This window comes from Sturnira hondurensis, unplaced genomic scaffold (genome assembly GCF_014824575.4).
Source record: "Sturnira hondurensis isolate 20B ecotype Veracruz unplaced genomic scaffold, ASM1482457v3 Scaffold0009812, whole genome shotgun sequence".
NCBI classification, from domain to species: Eukaryota; Metazoa; Chordata; class Mammalia; order Chiroptera; family Phyllostomidae; genus Sturnira; species Sturnira hondurensis.
In genome coordinates this window covers 404,940-422,556 of record NW_028082443.1, presented here as the reverse complement: position 1 = coordinate 422,556, position 17,617 = coordinate 404,940, and the positions used below count along the sequence as shown (strand labels likewise).

The following is a 17,617-nucleotide window of genomic DNA, read 5'->3' as shown; positions in this document are numbered from 1 at the left end:
AGAACAGTGCAGCCTCCAGGGGCCATGGGAGAAGCTGCTGTGGGACGCGGTGAGTCAGCAACCTGTCTTCTCCCAGCAAGTGCGGGACCGCAGTAGAGGGCGGAAAGCTGGGCTTGGGCTGTGTTCAAGTGGAAAGTGTTCTTGGAGGATCGATGGGTGCCTGGAAGGACCGTAGGAGAAGAGTTGGGAATCTTTCTCTGGCCATGTCAAAGCAGTGACATGAGGAGGTTGGGGTGGGGGGTCACAGGCAGGATTTAACTGTGCGGCCGTGGTTCCACTGGTGGCTCGCTGTGTAAATCAGCACGAGTGATTTCCTCTCTGCCGGGAAGGTGGCATGAGGGGGCATCTGCGCAAGGGTTCCAGGCGGGGCCCTGGGGCTCCCTCTTCTCGTCACTCAAGCCTCTGCTTGGCCACCTGTGCAGAAGCACGTCTGTGACCACCTTGTTGGGGGTCCCGCCTGCATTTCCTGGCCTCCCCTTCCTGGCCCTCTTAGTTTGTAATCACGTGCTTGTTTGCTCGCCTGTGTATCATCTGTGTTCTCCATCAGTCAGTACACGCCCTGGGAAGGGCCTGCCGTGGGTCCCCACTCACCTGCAGGAGCGTAATGCCACGCACACGTCCCAACAGAGGCTGTGCCCTCGACGAGTAGTCGGCTGAAGGACGGAGCAGGCGGCAGAGAAGGCACATTGGTCCTCTGCCTGGACAGCAGCACCAGCCTGTAGGGCCTCTGCCCGCAGCTGGCGCTGGGACGCGGGCCACGCCCCAGGTTGTTGCAGGACAGGCTTGCTGTCACCGGTGGGGACCGAGGCTTCCATGAGAACAAGAGGGTTAGACGGCCCCACCCGGTGCGACTGTCTCTGCATGGAGAGGCTGCCCTCTCCGATGCCGTCCTAGCAGGACAGTTACTCAGCCCCCCGCCCGCCCTCACGTTGTTGGCTTCTGGTCAGATGCCTCCTGAGAGGCAGACTGAGGTCCTCTGACCAAGTCCAGCCTCTGGATCAAACACATACTTACATTTACTTTTCTAGAAGTGGATCTACTCTGTGCCCAAAAGGGGACCTGAGAGGGGACCCTTTCCCTCCCCCCAGAGCCAGCACTGCCCCAGCGGTCTCGGGGGAGGGGCACAGCAGTACCTGTGGCCGTCCCCTCAGGCCCCGGGCCCCTCGGATTTTAGGCTGAGTCTGTGAGCTAACAGACCAGTGCACAGGGGTCCTGTGTATGAAGTACAGGAGCTGACAAGGTCTAGAAAGTTGGGGTGGGCCGGAGCAGCTGCCTGGCCAGAGGAGGTGCCTGCAGGTGGCCCTGGGCCTCCTGGCCACGGGTGGCTCTGCTGGATGCTGTAGGTGTGGAAAGGCACCTCCCAGCCATTGGGGGTGATGCCGCCTCGTCTCACAGGTGCTGCCTTGAGCAAAGATTAATTAGTCTCCCGCAGAAAAACTTCGGTAGTTGTTGGCTTTGAGCCCAGAGTAGTCGGGATTTTAGAGCCCAGAGGTCTCGTGGCAGTTGGTCTTTTGCAGTTGGTCTTGGAAGGAGGGCCCTGGACTCTGGGTGTCCTTCAGCACCCCTGGCTCAGGTGCGAGGCCGTCCCTGGGGCAGGGGGTGGCTGTGCCTGTCCATGGGTCTGCCAGGGCACAGTGTGTGGGCTCTGCGGTGTTCCATGGGCATAAGACAGAGGGGCTGGTCACTGCTCTTTGAACATTTCGTTTCTAAGCGGGTGGGCCCCTCCCAGTGTGGAGGGTCCACTGCAGGGTGGCCAGCAGCGTGCGCTCGCTCAGCAGCAGTTGGAGGTGGTGAAGGGCTGGGAGAACCATGCCGATGTCCCCAGCCCTTTTAAGCTACTTTGGAAGGAAAAGTACAGGGGACGGCAGAAGTAGCTTAATCACGCCCTGGCTGGTGTGGCTCAGTGGATTGAGCGCGGGCCTGCGAACCACACGATCGCGGTTCGATTCCCAATCAGGGCAAATGCCCGGGTTGCAGGCCAGTTCCATACATTGATGTTTCTCTCCTTCTCTCCTCTCTCTAAAGATAAATAAATAAATTTTTTTAAAAAGTAGCTTAATCATGTATAAATAAGCAAAGTACAAGAATAAACTCTGCCTTGCATCCTCACAACTATAGAACCACCATTGCCTGCTCTGTGTATCCTGTGGGGCTGGTTTAACAGCAGCTCTCTGGGTTTCTCGGCTTAGAGACAAGTGGGTTTTCGCCGTGAAAACTGCGAGGTTGGTCAGAGCCTTGGGACCTGCCCTCCTGGGCCCTCCCACACCCTTTTGAGGCCTGGAGCCCAGGCAGAGCTGGCCCTGCACTCGCTGCAGAGGCCCTCTCCCTTGTTGGAAAACGAAGGCCTTTTCCTCTGTTAGCTGCCCACCTCCCCAGACAGCCTCTTCCCGGTCCTGTCTTGTGGCCAGCCTTCTTCAAAGAGCACATGCTTGTCCTTGGCTGTATTCCCTCCATCTCCCCCTGTGTCTGCCTCTGGGAACTGTGAGGCATCGGGGGCACCTGTTCGCCGTAGATGCCTGATGGTGGGCACCTCTCGGTCACAGCACTGCAATGCAGGAACCCTCTGGTATGTGAAGAGATGAAGGTTATCCTGGAAGGTGCCTTGAGGACAGGAGCCCCTTTCATAATGAGGAACTGTCCCGAGATGTGTTAGGGAACTCGGCTTAGGCTACTTCCTATTCTTCTCTCACCTCTGAATCAGTTAATGACGAACTAATGATCCCACATGCCCTCCTCTGCTTTCCTACGAAGTAGGTGATCTCAGATATTATGGCCACAGGGAGCCTTTGATTTGTGGACAGTCAGGGCGTTGGGGCAGGCAGGTGGGGCGAGTTGGAGGGGGTGTGTCTACAGGTGAGAGGAAGCCCGAGGAGGAGGTTGGGAGAGGTTGTGGAGACCATGCAATAAGGCAGCAAGTCTCCTGGCTTTGGAGCGGCTGGCGTGTTGTGTGACGTGTGTGGGCTGGCTGGTAGGACCGGGTGACGCTTCCTGTTCCGCCAGCCTCTGCCAGCCTTCGCCAGCCTTCGCCAGCCTTCCAGTTCTGTTCCTGGGCCCTCCCCTGCAGGGGTGGCTGTTCCAGGCCAGCCTTCTCGACCTCCAGCTGCAGGCGGCCACCCCTGGAGAGGGCACCTTCTGTTGCTGGGATGATGGGCTCCCTGACAAGCGTCACAATGACGGTCGTCACAGTGCAGCCATTGGCCGGCTCTGCTGTGTGCCTGGTGCCGCCGGCCAGTCCACGTTCATGAGCTCACTCAGCCCCTGTGACTCACCCCGCAGGCCACCCTGGGCCTTGCAGCTTCGTCTGACTCCTGCTGTCTCCCCCGGGCTGGGCCTGCCATCCGCCATCCCCTTCTCTGGGTGTTTGCCGGACTCTGATGGCGCGTTTGCGTGAGACCACAGGGCAGGGGTTGCTTCATTTCTGATGCACTTTGTTTCTCCGTGTGTGGGTGGCTTTCCTGAAGGTGTAGGTTGTTAGCAAGGAGAGTAAAATAAAAAGCGACAGAGGATGTCCCCCAAGACCGTGTGGGGGTCTTCCAGGATTGGAGAGTTAGAAGAGACCTCTGGGCAGGGCCGGGCTGGCCCAGGCTCCTGTCTGACCCCTCTAGAGGGCCCTTCCACAGCCCGGGGTGCATTCAGGGGTGTGAGAATCCGCAATGAGAGGGCCACGTTCCTGCTGCTCTCTCACTCGTAAGGACCCCCTTCCTCGCTGCCCAGGCTGCACAGCACTGAATACCACCTCTTGGGTAGCACGTCAGGCATGTCCTGTCTTCCGTTCTCTTTGACTCCCCCAACCTCAAGGACTGGTCCTGCCAGCAGGGCTGCTGGGTCCCTGTATGGACCCCATGAGGGGCTCGAGTTTCCACTTGGGGTCAGGCCACAGCTCCAGAGACCTGGGCCGCTGGCAGTGCTCAGTGCTGTGCCCACTCAGGTGCAGATGTGTGTAGAGGGGGCCGCAGGTGCAAGGGTGGGTGGGTAGGTGACCTGCTGTGTGCCAGCGTGACGCTGAATGGGAGGGCAGGTCAGGAAAGAGCTGATGGAAGCGAGAACATGAGGAAGACCGCTTTCCTGCCGTGTCTGCGCTCTCTTCTCAGTGCCCAGGGAGGCTGATCTGAGGGGCCAGCGTGAGAAGCCGCTGAGGGGTCTCCTTCCCAACCGTTTGAGCTGCCAGCTCACTGCCCCCTGCACTGAGGCTGCGGGTCCCGTCTGCAGGTGACATGGCACAGACTCGTTTCTGAGGCAAAACACATAGGAAACTCCATCGTCCGAAGGCATTTCCCATCCAGGTTCCACATCAGGCTTCCTCCACCCACCTGAGATGTGTGTGGACAGGCCGGGCCACTGTGTGCAGGGCCAGGACAGGTGCGGCTCACGGCGGGTGTCCAGGACTCAGAGGCTGCGTGCTGCCCGGTCTGCCCACAGAGCAGGTCGGGGAACTGGGACCAAACTGGACTCTGCGTTCATGCCTTTGAAGTTTAGCTCTTACTGTGTTGTTCTGTTTCTCTTTTTCTTTTCCATTTTTAAAGATAACTCTCCCATCCCTCCAGTTACCACTTGCCTATTCTGAGAGCTGCAGGCTGACTCCTCATAATCAGCGCAGGACCCTCCGCAGCTGCCTGTTCCCTCTCGTCAGGAGGAACATGGACTCGCCCCCCGCAGGCCCCTCACAGGCATCTCTCCCGCACCTTCCTCCACGCCTGGGACTGCAGGGCCTCTGAGGCAGTGTCAGCCCGGTGGGACAGGTGGGCGGGGCGTTCTCACCTCCTCTTTCTCTTCCCTTCCCACCCCTCCCCAGGCTCCTCACCCCATCCCCTCCATCTACACCTGGACATTTCCGTCCCAGGATGTCTGACACCTTCCCACCAGGTTTCCTGGTCTCTCAGTTCCGGTGATGGTGATGCTGATTTTCCCAGGAGACTGGGATGTGGCAGCACCCAGCACTGGCCCAGGAGGAGCAGATTCTGGGTCTGACCTTCAGGACCGGCCCTGCCACTGCTCTTAAGGGACTCGGTGCCAGGTGAGGTGCCAGGTGAGGCCCACGGTGCAGGAGGCCACAAGGCTGCAGGCAAGGCTGCAGAGCTGTGGACAATCCAGTCTTCCCTGCCACCTCATTTGGTTTGCAAAGCAGGACAGTGAGGCGGCCCCAGGGAATTGCTCTTGTGTCCTCTCTCCTGAGGTGCCTGTCACATTGTTACAGGAACCGGCTCACCTCCACTTATCTGGTGTCATCACTGACCTGCAGGTCAGAGTCCCTGACTGGGCTCTTCCTGCAGCCCGCCCCCTGGAAGCAGGCCTTGTGGCTGACATCTCGAGTGGGCAAGTGTTTCACATCAGCAGAAGGGTCTGGCTCCTTTGAATGGAGGGTCTCCTGGACTGTAGTTTGACCTGGTTCCCTGTGCAGTCAGGCCTTGTCTCCGAAAGCAGGTGCCCGAGAGCCCTTAGGGAGGGGCGAGCACGAGGCCAGTGTCACCGCAGGGGAACGGCTCCGGGAAGGACATGTCGTGGGGTCGTCAGCGTGTTGGTTTGAGCAAGGAAGTTGTATCGACACCGAGAGCCCCAGTCCTGGTAGGCAGGGGGAGGTGGCTGCTGTGCAGGAACAAAGAAAAATCATTTTCTCCCTTGACACGAGGTGGAGAGATTAGACCGGGTGTGTTGAAGCCTTGCCAACACTTGACTGGTAGGTCAGAGCGGACAGTGAGCCCCTGTGGGTGCATAAGGTCGGGTGGGCAGGCTGCCAGCGGCTGGTCTGAGCAGCCAGTGAGGCCGAGGAAACCGCCACTCAGGCCCCTGGGGAACGAGCGCTCCATACCTTTGGTTTCTGGACCCTGCTTCTGACCGGCCGCCTTTCTGCACAGGTGTTTTTCCTCCCCGATAGCCAGCCTCTGATTGTCATTTCTGAGATAAACCTTGGCTTGTAAGAAAAAATACAAGCAAACTTTAAAACACTTCTCTTGCTGCTTACTTCCAGCTAGAAGAAACTTCAATTCAGGGGACTGAGGATGAGTTCCAGTTAATCCCACTTCCTGCTGGACTCTGGGCCACGCAGCTGTGGGGACACGCGGTCTCTCAGTGGTGTGGTTTTTACATCCAGAGCCGGGAGGGCGGTGTTGTTGGGGGAGTGACGTGTTTGGGAGGAGAAGCCAGGCCGGTGTGTCTTGGGTAAAGAATGACCCTAGTTGGCTTGGCTCCCAGTGTGTGAAGAGCGTGTCTGTTGACATGGAAAGTGGCAGAATGGCAGTTCCTGGTATTTATTCAAGACTTACTTTTGCACGGGAAACTTAAGCCATGTCCCTGGTTGAGTGGTTAACCTGTGCTGTTATGGGGAGGGGTGGAGAGGAACAGGGTTGTTTCTGTGTCATGAAGGGTGTCCCCCAGGGACGAGCTGTAGGAGAGGACACGGTCTCGGCGTCTGCCTCCTGAGAACTGACTTCGTCAGCACCGACGGCCGGGAGCTCCCAGGGCCCTTGGGCTGGTTCAGTAACGAGGAGGTTACTTGTTGCTCCTACACGTCACACAGCAGGTCAGCAGCTGACTTCCTGCACCTGCCCCCAAAGTGGCGCGTTGTGGTGCTCCTGTGAGGGCCCGTCATGGTGACCGCGGTGCCGGGAGTGAGGACAGTGACCGTGGAGAGCGAGGCCTCGGGCGGCCGTGTGACCGTGTGACCGTGTGGGGCCTACATCCGGTGCCTGGCACATGGGGCTTGCAGTCTCCCTGCCCTGCCTCCTTTCTGTGCTTCCTCGGGCTCCATGTTGCCCTTTGGCCTTTGCCTCCTCCCACAGAGGGGAGGAAGGACACCCGGTGCAAAAGTGACGGAACCGTGCAAGGCAGGGAGTGGTAAGTGAAGGGGAGCTTCCGGCGCCTCACCCCCTGCAGCCCGGAGGCAGGTGTGAGGCTGTTTGGAGAGTGGAAGGTGTGGGCGCCTCACCCTGCTCAGCTGGGTCTGTGGCCCAGGGAATGGCCATCGGTCCTCTCACCTGCCGGGCACCGGCAGGCGGAGTGGGCTTTCCTGGGCCTTTCCCGCCCTGCCACTCGGACACCTCTGGTCTGTGCTTTGTAGACACTGCGATGCTGCCCTTTGGTCCCCCTCAAACCTGCCTTCATGGAACCTCAAATCTCTGCAGGGGCTTCATCTTTCTCTGCCAGGCCCCTCTGTCCGGGAGGCGCAGGTCTGGTCCAGAGTCATGACTGCACTGTTGTTGCCAGGGCTTTCCTTGCGTGGTCTCACTGGGTACCCTAAGCTCAGCAACTGCCTGTGTGTGAAGGATGCCCAGATCGAGGGCTGGGTCCCCAGGCTTCTGTCACAGCTGCCTGCCCAGTGAGCCGTCCCCAAGTGCAGCGCTGACGTGATGTCCTAAAGGGACCTCCACTCCCACCCTCACCCATGAGTCCTTATGGTTCCAGCCCACCGGCCTGGGGCCACCATGTCCTCGGTGGCCTGGAAACCTGGGGGTTGTCCTTGACCCTGACCCTCCTGTTTTACTTCCTCTGCCGTGTCCCCGTGTCTTCCCTGCCTGAAAGACCCCACCTTTGGTGGGGACCCCCCTCTGCGACTTGGTGTCCCCAGACCCCATGCCTCTCTCACTGCCCTCCCTGCACCTCTATGCAGGCTGTGCCAGAGGGTGTGGCCCAGCCCTGCCCAGTGAAGGACGTGGACACGGCGGAATTCCACGTGGAAAAGGTGGTCTCCCAGACGTGTTTGTAGACACAGATTTGGATTTGCTGACTGTTCCTTCTTCTTTGGTTTGGCCAGGTTACTCTGACAGCATCTGGTGGACCAACACCATCCCCCACCCCCTCGCCGGGGCCTGAGCGTGGGGGGCATGGAGGAGAGCAAGGGCGAGACAGCACACCGGGCACATGCCCTCTTTGACCGCTTCGTGCAGGCCGCCACCTGCAAGGGCACCCTGAAGGCCTTCCAGGAGCTCTGTGAACACCTGGAGGTGAAGCCCCAGGACCACCGCTCCTTCTACCACAGGCTCAAGTCCAAGCTCCACTACTGGAAAGCCAAGGCCCTGTGGGCGAAGCTGGACAAGCGGGGCAGCCACAAGGACTACAGGAAGGGCAGGGCCTGCAGCAACACCAAGGTGCGGTGGGGCCGGGGCCTGGGCCTCCAGCCTGAGGAGGGCGACCAGCAGGGGAAGGACCGGCAGAGGCTGTGGGGCGAGAATGGGCCGAGTTGAGCCGAGGTCTGGTACGGGCGCGCGGTCAGGCTTCTGCCTGTAGGAAACATCCATTTGACTGTTCTGCGTGCTACCCTTTATTCATGTTTCATGTGTTCGCATATTGAGCATTCAGAGTTTTAACTGTTTAAGAACAATTTAAGTAGAGCAGCAACTTGTTCATTTTGCTGAGCCTCTGCTTTGAGTCTCACACTGTTAGGGGCTGCAGATCAGTGAGCAAAGTAGCAGCCAGGCCTTGCCAGCATCCTCCACGAGCACAGCCCATGGCGAGGGGCACGCTGCCCCGCCCAGGTCACGGTCCTGTGCTCAGTAACCAGGGAGGGACACATAGCGTCTGCCACTGGGGGCCTTTGGCCGCTTTTCATCCTTATCCCAAAGGTCTGTTTTCCTAAGCAGGGGCCTTGTGAACACAGTGGTTTCTTTTAGTTTCTGCACAGTGTACAGAAGCAGTGTTCTCAAGAAGAAGGTGGGCCTGGGCGGGGCTGTGGTTTCGGCACCGGAATGAGGTCCGGGAGCAGGTGAACGAGGGGGAGTGGCTCCTGCTGCCCCGCCCCTTCGGGGGCCCCAGGGCTGGCAGGGAAAGAACGTTGCAAGTGACTTCACGACCGTGTCCTCGGCGCTCTTTCCCGACTTTTAATTTGCCCCTGTGGGGACCCTAACACCCACCCTTTTGTTTGGTTGTTGGTTCGATATTCGTCAGCACAATTCAGGAAGTTCAGGAGCGTGGCTTGTAGGAGGGAGTTGCGGAGTTTTATTAGGGATAAAAGGAGTTCAAAGCCAAAAACATCGCATGCCTTTTTTTTTTCTTCCGCACATGCAGTGTGAACACACTAGATAAGTGTCCGGTCTCACCCTGAGTACTGCTCTGAAATTCAGATTTTCAAGTTCGTTTTCTTGGACTTTAGTCTAAAGACAGGTTTTTAGGACTATTGTCAGCACAGAAAACTTGGGCCTCTGGCAGTGGCCTCCTGGGAATCCCCGGAGTGGACAGCCATCGGGACTCTGTGTGTGATGTTCAATCACCTGTCTCCTTGGACAGCAATCTGCCTCACCAAGAGACCTTCCCAACGGCTGGGAGATGAGATGCGGTTTTCAAAGTGCTTGTTGGAATGACGACCCCCCCCAAACACGCAGCCGGTCTGCAGGGCAAACGTGGGCTGAATTAGTGTCCAGCCCTGACAGCCAAGCGCCTTCGCTCCTCTTAGCAGCCACAGTGTGTGGCCGTTGCGGGGCCCCGAGGGTCAGTGGGACGGGAGGTGGAGTGAAGAGTCCTGTGGGGGGTGGGCTTTCAGGAATGGCGGTTGCTAGGTCACGAGACTTGTTCTCAGGGGGTGTCACCCTTGCCTGAAGCAGCCCTGTTTTTCAGTGTCTCATCATTGGAGCTGGCCCATGTGGTCTCCGCACGGCCATCGACTTGTCCTTGCTGGGAGCAAAGGTGGTCGTGATTGAGAAGCGAGATGCCTTCTCCAGAAACAATGTCCTGCACCTCTGGCCCTTCACCATACATGATCTGCGAGGTTTGGGTGCCAAGAAGTTCTATGGCAAGTTCTGTGCTGGGTCCATCGACCACATCAGTAAGTGAAACCGGTTCTCCTGCAGGTCTGCCCCCACCCCACCCCCCAGTGTGTTCTGCAGGAGACCCAGGCGGGTTCCCTGAGTGACACGTCCGCAGCTGCCTCGTTTGCTCTGTGTCGTCAGCATCTGCTGTGCAGAAGCCCGTCTACTGGGAGGCAGGACTAGGGCTCCGGGGTACGGGGGCTAAGCTCCAGGGTCACTGAGTTAGGCCTCGGGCTCTCCTTCAGCATGTGCAGCAGTGGGATGGACACTGGAGCCGGGCCAGGCAGTAGGTGACCAGTGTGGGCCTTCACCGCACTCCGGTGGTTTCAGCCGGCTTTTGGGAGTGTGACATGGAAGAGGCTGCACTGGTGTGAGAACAAGGTGGGCACACGGCCCTGGGGAAGCTGCAGCCGCAGACACCTTGTTGGGTATGTGGCCAGCCGATTCTCGTGAGGCCTGCAGCCCTGGGGCTCTTGGGCTCTTGCCCTCTCCAGGCTCAGCGTGGCCTGTCTTTCTGGGGTGCTTTGAAGTAAATACAAGTCAGTGCAGACGTGGTTTTGTTTCTGGGACAGCGTGTGTCTGCCTCAAGAGGTTGAGGTCTTGTGTGCTGATCGTCACCGGTGGTTCCGGGGACGGCCTGTCAGGGACCTCTCTGAGCTCCGCCCGATGCGTCCCAAACCCTTCGCTGTGTGAAGGCCGTGCCAGTTTGCTAGCATGGCCACAGTTGCATCTTCCTGGTGGAGGAAGCTGCTGGCCCCCTGCGGGGCTCTGACGCGTGGAGCGTCTCAGACCCCAGTTGTCTGTGAATATAAAATGTGCGCCAGCTTTGGCTCGAGTGAGTCTGCGTGTGGGACTCAGGAGTGGTTGGTCGTGTGAACTGGGGAGGCAGCTGGAGGGTCTAGAGGAGGGTTCGCATGGACTCCGGGGCAGTAGCTGCGGGCGAGGACTCGGCCACCCGTCCGGCAGGTCTGCCGGCCGACGTGCGGCAGGCTCAGCCACAGGGCTGCATCCTGTGCCAGGGGTCCGGCCTGTACCCACCTCTGGGGCAGCCGTGTGTGCGGCACCTGGCAGGTCCTCGCTGGATGTGAAATCAGCGAATCTCATGGGATAATGAGCAAGGTTTTCATTCATTTCGAACCTTAGTTTCTGCAACTGTAGACCATGTGGTGGCGGGGGAGACAGTGAGAGACAGTTGAGCTCCGGGCCTTTCGCTTCTCACCTTGTCGTGTCTGTGGAGACGGGAGGTGAGGAGATGAAGGGGCACTGGAGGCTCAGGAAGTGGGGCCGCCCCTTCAGGTCAGGCCAGAAGGAAAGCGTGCAGTGGGTGCACGGCGTCTGCCACCTGTGGTCGCAGCCAAGGGCTGCGGGTTCTGCTGAGTCACTGAGGCTCTGACTGAACCGGGCAAAGTGGAAAGGCGGGTCTCCTGTTGGCCACAGTCTCGAGTTAAATGTCTCACCCAGGAGGTAAGAGCGGGCTTGTGCGTCTTCCCAGCAGGTTTCCATCCCTTAATAAAGAGAGAGCCTATGGGACGTGGCTTGGAACACACTCCTGTCCCAGAACCATGGAAAACCTGCATCAGCCCCGCGTTGGGGGAAGGTGGGGCCTGAGCGGGGCCACCAGCAGTCACGTCCTTTGTCTCCTTAGGTATCCGCCAGCTGCAGCTCATCCTTCTAAAAGTTGCGTTGATCCTGGGCATTGAAATCCATGTCAATGTGGAGTTCCAAGGACTTGTGCAGCCTCCTGCGGACCAGGAAAATGAGCGTGAGTAGGGGTGGCGGAGGCGGGATGAGGCAAGACAAGATCAGCACAGAGAACGGGAGCAACTCGCAAGCTGTTCTCAGAACTGGCTGCAAGGGGCTCTCTGTTTGTGCAGCCTGTATCTTCCGAGGAACTTTGGGGAGGCCTGGGAGGTGGCCTTCGACACGCAGGCACTGATGCTCATTGCAGAAAACTGAGGGAGGGGAACACTCCCGCGAGGCTCCTGCCTCTGGACCACGCGTTTGCTGTGGGCTCTGCCTGCTGGGTGTCGCGGGGTGTCGCAGACGTGGGAGTGGCCTGGGCGCTGACCTGCACTCTGACTTCGGTCCACAGGGATAGGCTGGCGGGCCCTGGTGCACCCGAAAACCCACCCCGTGTCAGAGTATGAGTTTGAAGTGATCATCGGAGGGGACGGCCGCAGGAACACCTTGGAAGGTACTGGTCGGTGCTGCGCAGCCTGGTGGGTACCGGAGGGAGGGCGACTTTCTCCGCAGCCTGGGCTGAGAGCTGTGCCACCAGCTCCCACGCTGCTCAGAGCTTGCGTGGGGACCGCGGGATGACTGCTCAGGGCAGCACGGTGGGATGACCGCTCAGCTTAGTAACAAGGTGGCTTCCCTTTTGCTTTTAAATGGCATTCCTGGTGTTAAGTAATATTCTGGTTGGTCAGATTTCAAATTTTTTGTTAGTGGGTGGGAGACTTTGTGCTCTTTTCCGGGTTGTTGCATTCTTTGGTGAGTAAACCCCTGATTTTCCGGCGGAGAGGAGCTGCCCTGCAGTCTTCCCCTGGGTTCCTCCCTGCCATGGTCCCTGCTGCCGTCAGCAGTGCCCCTCATGTCCCCACCTCCTAAGCCAGCTGCTCCCGTCTCTGAAGGTATCTCTCCCTCCAGGGTTTCGTCGGAAAGAGTTCCGTGGCAAACTGGCCATCGCCATTACAGCCAACTTCATCAACCGAAACACAACGGCGGAAGCCAAAGTGGAAGAGATCAGTGGTGTGGCTTTTATATTCAACCAGAAGTTTTTCCAGGAGCTGCGGGAAGCCACAGGTGGGTGTGGGTACCTCAGAGAGTGGGGTTGTGGGAGTCACCCGCGGCCCGAGCGCCCCTCACTCCTGCACTCTCATGTTCTTCTCTGCGTCCCAGGGCCTGGGCCCCTCTGGACAGCGTTTGCACTCATGCCTCTGTTTTTACGTGCTCGTTCTGCCTCCCGCTCTCCCTGGCCCACCCTCCCCGCCACGGCCCTGCTGGTGGTGTGGGATGCAAGAGCCTGTGGTTTGTGGGGGCCCCGAGTGTCTCCACCTGCTCCTGACCCCCACTTTAGCCTTGCGGTGAACTGCATGTTAGGTGGGAGCAAGATTGTTCTGTGACTGCTTTGGGTTACATTAACAGAGATGTTTTGGTGCAACAATAATGTACAGCAAATTCCAGTTCTTGTACTCTGTTTTCTAGAACATCATTTCTTTCCATGACATCTGTTTTTTTTTAAATTGATTGAAATTAAAAGTCAGTAGTTCACTCTCTGCTTCCAGGCATCCAGGTGTCCGCCCCATTCTGGGACGTCCCCCAGTTGCCTTGACAACTGTAAAAGCAGCTTCCCCTGGTCACTAACCCAGCCCTCTCATTAGATGAAAACCTCCTTCCTTCCCTCACCATTGACTGCTGTCTGGGGGACAACTCGGGGGTCAGGACGAGAGAGCAGTGCAGGCTAAACTGAGTCCACCCTCTTTTTGTGGCTGGAACAGGCAGGAGGTGAGACTCTGCTGAGCTGTCTTGGTCATTGTCCCCCTCCCTGCCCGCCTGCCCGCCCTTCCCCCACACCTCTGCCTCCTGCTCACAGGCATTGACTTGGAGAACATCGTCTACTACAAGGACGACACCCACTATTTCGTTATGACGGCCAAGAAGCAGAGCTTGCTGGACAAAGGGGTGATACTGCACGTAAGTGATGGTTCTTCCAGAGAGAGGTCAAGAGTGTGAGCATTACTGTCTGGGGAGGTCTCTTGCGAGGGGGTGACAGTGAGCCAGCCCCTAGCTTGTCATCTGATAACGTGTGCTCGGTTTTTTTAGTTAAACTTAAAAAATGAGCTTGTACTGGGGAAATTTCCTAATACAAACAAACGTGGTGAGGACCATCCAACGACCCCCCTGCAGAGCTACAACAGTGATCAGCCCACAGTCAAGGCCGTGCCAACAGAGCCCTGCCCACCCCCATCCCTGCTGTTGGAGTATTCCAACGCACATCTCCAGCACTGTAGGAGTAAATAGTCAGTTGACTTTGAGGTGATGTGATTTGAGGTTCTAGAGAAATGCAGATATGACCAGTTGTTGGTTGGCTCACCTTTTGGGAGGGGTGCTGAAGAGCACGGAGTTTGAGCAAGAAGCAGGGGTGGTGTCCCCAGAGCCTGAACCTGGCCCTGGTTTTCCTGTAGATAACGGCCGTTGGGGGCCGGGACACCGACTGGGTTGGGGGTGATTGGACCCCAGCAGTCAGGGGATGGTCTGCACGAGAAGTCAGAAACCCCCCGGGAGCTGGTTCCTTAAGTGTGGTCGAGTCTCAGTGTGCATACTGCTGTCCCTGCACGGTAAGCTGGAGACAGGGGGCCCTGGGTTTGGGCTTGAGCAGCCCCACCCAGACTCAAGAGTTGCTCCCAGGGGTCCCCTGTCTGTGGGGTGATCCCAGCGTCTTCCGCCATCACCTGGTGCCACCTGGTGCCACCTGGTGCCCACAGTCCCATGTCTGGGAGGGAAGATGGACTGAGCAGGTGTGAGCCCACAGCTCTGCCGAGAGCATGGCCAGGTGGGTCTGGTGGGTCGCCTCTGAGGCAGAGCGGTGAGCCCGTTGCTGCTGGCTGCCACTGTGGAGCAACTGTCTGCAGCGCCCGGGCCTGACATCCTCCCCTTTTCCTCTGTATGTGTAGAGGGCAGGGGCCACGTGTGTGGCTAAACCTAGATCCACTCAACCGCTCACTCAGTGGGAGCACCCTGCTTCCAGGCCATGCCCCAGGAGCGCAGCCCGGCTCAGTGTGCGGCCCCCTGGGCAGGAAAGGAGCTTCTTGGGCCTTTGTGTGGAATGCCCTTTGGCTCATCATTGTTCTTCTGGGTTGCTGGGGTTCTGGGGAGCCCTTCAGTATGGTCGTATATTTTAAGCTCCTGTTCTGTCTTGAACGTCTTCCTTCCCCATCCCCCGGGCGTCTGTCACCCCCACCTCCACGCTTTTTGGCAGGAGCTTCGGGTTCTGCCTTTGGGTTTGTTGAGTTGGGCTGAGCGTCACACATGGTCCCAGTTGCCCAAAGCTGTTTGCTACCCAGAAGGTGGTGACTGGTGACGATGACAAGCAGCTAGCCAGGCACCGTCACGTAGATCACTTCGTCCAGTGCTCAGCGTGACCCCATGGGGTGGACAGGGCAGGGTCAAAGAAGCAGCGACGTGCTCTAAGTAGATGGAAAAGCCAGGACTGTGGTTTTAGCAGCAAGGCCTGTGTTCTTTCAGAAATGCTCACCACTCTTCTTTGTATTTTGTGAAAAAAGACTTGTGGGAACATGCATCGCTGTGGGGGAAAGGCGGGAAGAAACTTGCTTGTCTGTGGTGTGTGCACTGTGGCTCAAGCCAGGTAGACTGTACCCAGCATCTCCAGACAGCCTCTTCCCTCTCGGGGGCTAGGACTACGCCGACACAGAGCTGCTGCTGTCCCGGGACAACGTGGACCAGGAGGCTCTGCTGAACTACGCCCGGGAGGCCGCCGACTTCTCCACCCAGCAGCAGCTGCCATCCCTGGACTTTGCCATCAACCACTACGGGCAGCCCGACGTGGCCATGTTCGACTTCACCTGCATGTACGCCTCTGAGAATGCCGCCCTGGTGAGGGAGCTGCACGGGCACCAGCTCCTCGTGGCCCTGGTTGGGGACAGCCTCCTCGAGGTGAGTGGGCAGGGGGCAGCCTGGGACAGCCTGGGACACCGTCTAGGGACCCCTGGGAGGAGTGAGCGTCAGCAGCACATGGTGACGCCTGTTGGACGTGTCAGGAAGCCCCGCCAGACAGCCCAAGGGCCGAGAATGACGGAGAGGCTGCAGCGCTCCTGCCGGGCCCTCCGCCGGGTTGTCACGGGCTGCTTTCCACTGCAGACTCCGTCTCGGAGCCCTTGTTCGGCTTCTGTCTTGTGAAAGGTGGTTTATCTTTGCTCTCTGTTTTCTCTTCTGGGACAGCCATTTTGGCCGATGGGAACCGGCATCGCCCGGGGCTTTCTGGCCGCCATGGACTCTGCCTGGATGGTGCGAAGTTGGTCTCTGGGAGCCAGTCCCCTGGAAGTGCTGGCCGAGAGGTAAGGGGAATAGCGGGGCCGCTGTGCAGAGGGACATGGTCAGGCGGAGCCCAGTCTCCCCTCCTGTGCTTTTCCCTTTCTTGATGAAAGATATTTTCACATATAGAGAGGAAGGGACAGAAACTTAAAGACTACCTACTCCACATGCTTGTCTCTTACCAAATAGAATTTGTTGCTCCTGATATCTGAATCTTTGTGCACCATCAAAGGGTGGTCCCTGTGTCCTTTGCGACAGTCACAGGAACAAATACATAAGAATAGTACGTAAGTCCTCACATCCCTAAACTGGAGAGACTTAAAGCAATGAAGTTAGTGCGGTACGGGAGACAGTAAAGTACGAGAAGAAATTAAAAGTGACTNAGTGCTGGCCGAGAGGTAAGGGGAATAGCGGGGCCGCTGTGCAGAGGGACATGGTCAGGCGGAGCCCAGTCTCCCCTCCTGTGCTTTTCCCTTTCTTGATGAAAGATATTTTCACATATAGAGAGGAAGGGACAGAAACTTAAAGACTACCTACTCCACATGCTTGTCTCTTACCAAATAGAATTTGTTGCTCCTGATATCTGAATCTTTGTGCACCATCAAAGGGTGGTCCTTGTGTCCTTTGCGACAGTCACAGGAACAAATACGTAAGAATAGTACATAAGTCCTCACATCCCTAAACTGGAGAGACTTAAAGCAATGAAGTTAGTGAAGTACGGGAGACAATAAAGTAAGAGAAGAAATTAAAAGTGACTTTGAAGTGAAAGGAAAATACCAAACTGCTTGTCTGTGTTTCTCAAATTTTCAAAAGTCCAGATGTTTGGAAGCAGATCACTGCAGGTGAGGTGAGAGTCGCCGCAGAGTGGGTGCTAACGAGCAAAGCCCTACCCTGGGAAACGAGAGAGGTGGGGTTTGCTGTGCGAGACAGCCTTTGAAGTCAGCCACTTGGGGCGCTGGGGGTGGCTCGGTGGCACATTCTTTATTCATTTGTGCTTCTCTGAAATGTTAAATACTGACGTACTAGAAACGAGATGGTGAACGGACCTGCCTTTTCTGCCGGAGCCAGGCAGGGTCTCTGCCTCCAGCAGGGCACCCCCGGTTCTCATTGGCCCTGCCAGGCCCCTGGGGTCACTGACCTGGTGGGACTGGGAAGCAAGAGTCAAGGGTGGGTTGGAGGAAACCGGTCAAGAGGGACGGTTTGCCTCATCCTCCCAATCATTTGGGGACCGTCGACACGCAGAAGTGGCCTCCCAGGGGAGGGCGACGTCATGATGGGGGGGGGGGCGCCTGAGCAGGTGCCGTGTTGTTGCAGGGAGAGCATCTACCGCCTGCTGCCTCAGACCACCCCTGAGAATGTGAGCAAGAACTTCAGCCAGTACAGCATTGACCCTGTCACCAGGTACCCCAACATCAACGTCAGCTTCCTGCAGCCGAGCCAGGTGAGCGCCTCTCTGCCCGTGGGGCCTCTGTGGATCTGGTGACAGTGCTTCCCTTGAATGGACACAGGCAGCCTTGTGTCTGAGTTGGTGGGAGGGGAGGGCCGACCCCATCGGCAGACTGAGCGGCTCAGGCCAAGGGCAGTTGGATGACCTGCCTGGAGGCTGCATACGACAGAAGCTGTGACCCAGGCCCCAGGCCCACGCCTCTAAACTCAGACCGTGTGTTTGGGAGGTCATCTGTCACTCACCAGTCAGCACATATGACTTCCACGGGCAGTTACTTCCAGGCTCTGTCACTCGGGCAGGTCACTTCTCGTTCTCTGACCCTTGGGGTCTTCCTCCGTAAAACAAGGGAACAGTCCCTGCCCCTCCCAGAGGGGTCACTGGGGAG

General features: G+C 58.0%; 1 protein-coding gene across 1 annotated transcript in view; it reads left to right on the top strand.

The window, feature by feature from the left end:
- The window catches only part of MICAL3 (microtubule associated monooxygenase, calponin and LIM domain containing 3), a 131,753-nt gene that overhangs the window by 41,870 nt on the left and 72,266 nt on the right, over nucleotides 1-17,617 (top strand). The window contains exons 2-10 of the mRNA XM_037058076.1: nucleotides 7,748-8,081; nucleotides 9,544-9,751; nucleotides 11,380-11,496; nucleotides 11,827-11,928; nucleotides 12,381-12,536; nucleotides 13,327-13,427; nucleotides 15,150-15,407; nucleotides 15,693-15,808; nucleotides 17,100-17,226. Coding sequence (XP_036913971.1) covers nucleotides 7,818-8,081; nucleotides 9,544-9,751; nucleotides 11,380-11,496; nucleotides 11,827-11,928; nucleotides 12,381-12,536; nucleotides 13,327-13,427; nucleotides 15,150-15,407; nucleotides 15,693-15,808; nucleotides 17,100-17,226 — 1,449 coding nt within the window. The 5' untranslated portion in view covers nucleotides 7,748-7,817. The remainder of the gene's footprint in view (nucleotides 1-7,747; nucleotides 8,082-9,543; nucleotides 9,752-11,379; nucleotides 11,497-11,826; nucleotides 11,929-12,380; nucleotides 12,537-13,326; nucleotides 13,428-15,149; nucleotides 15,408-15,692; nucleotides 15,809-17,099; nucleotides 17,227-17,617) is intronic.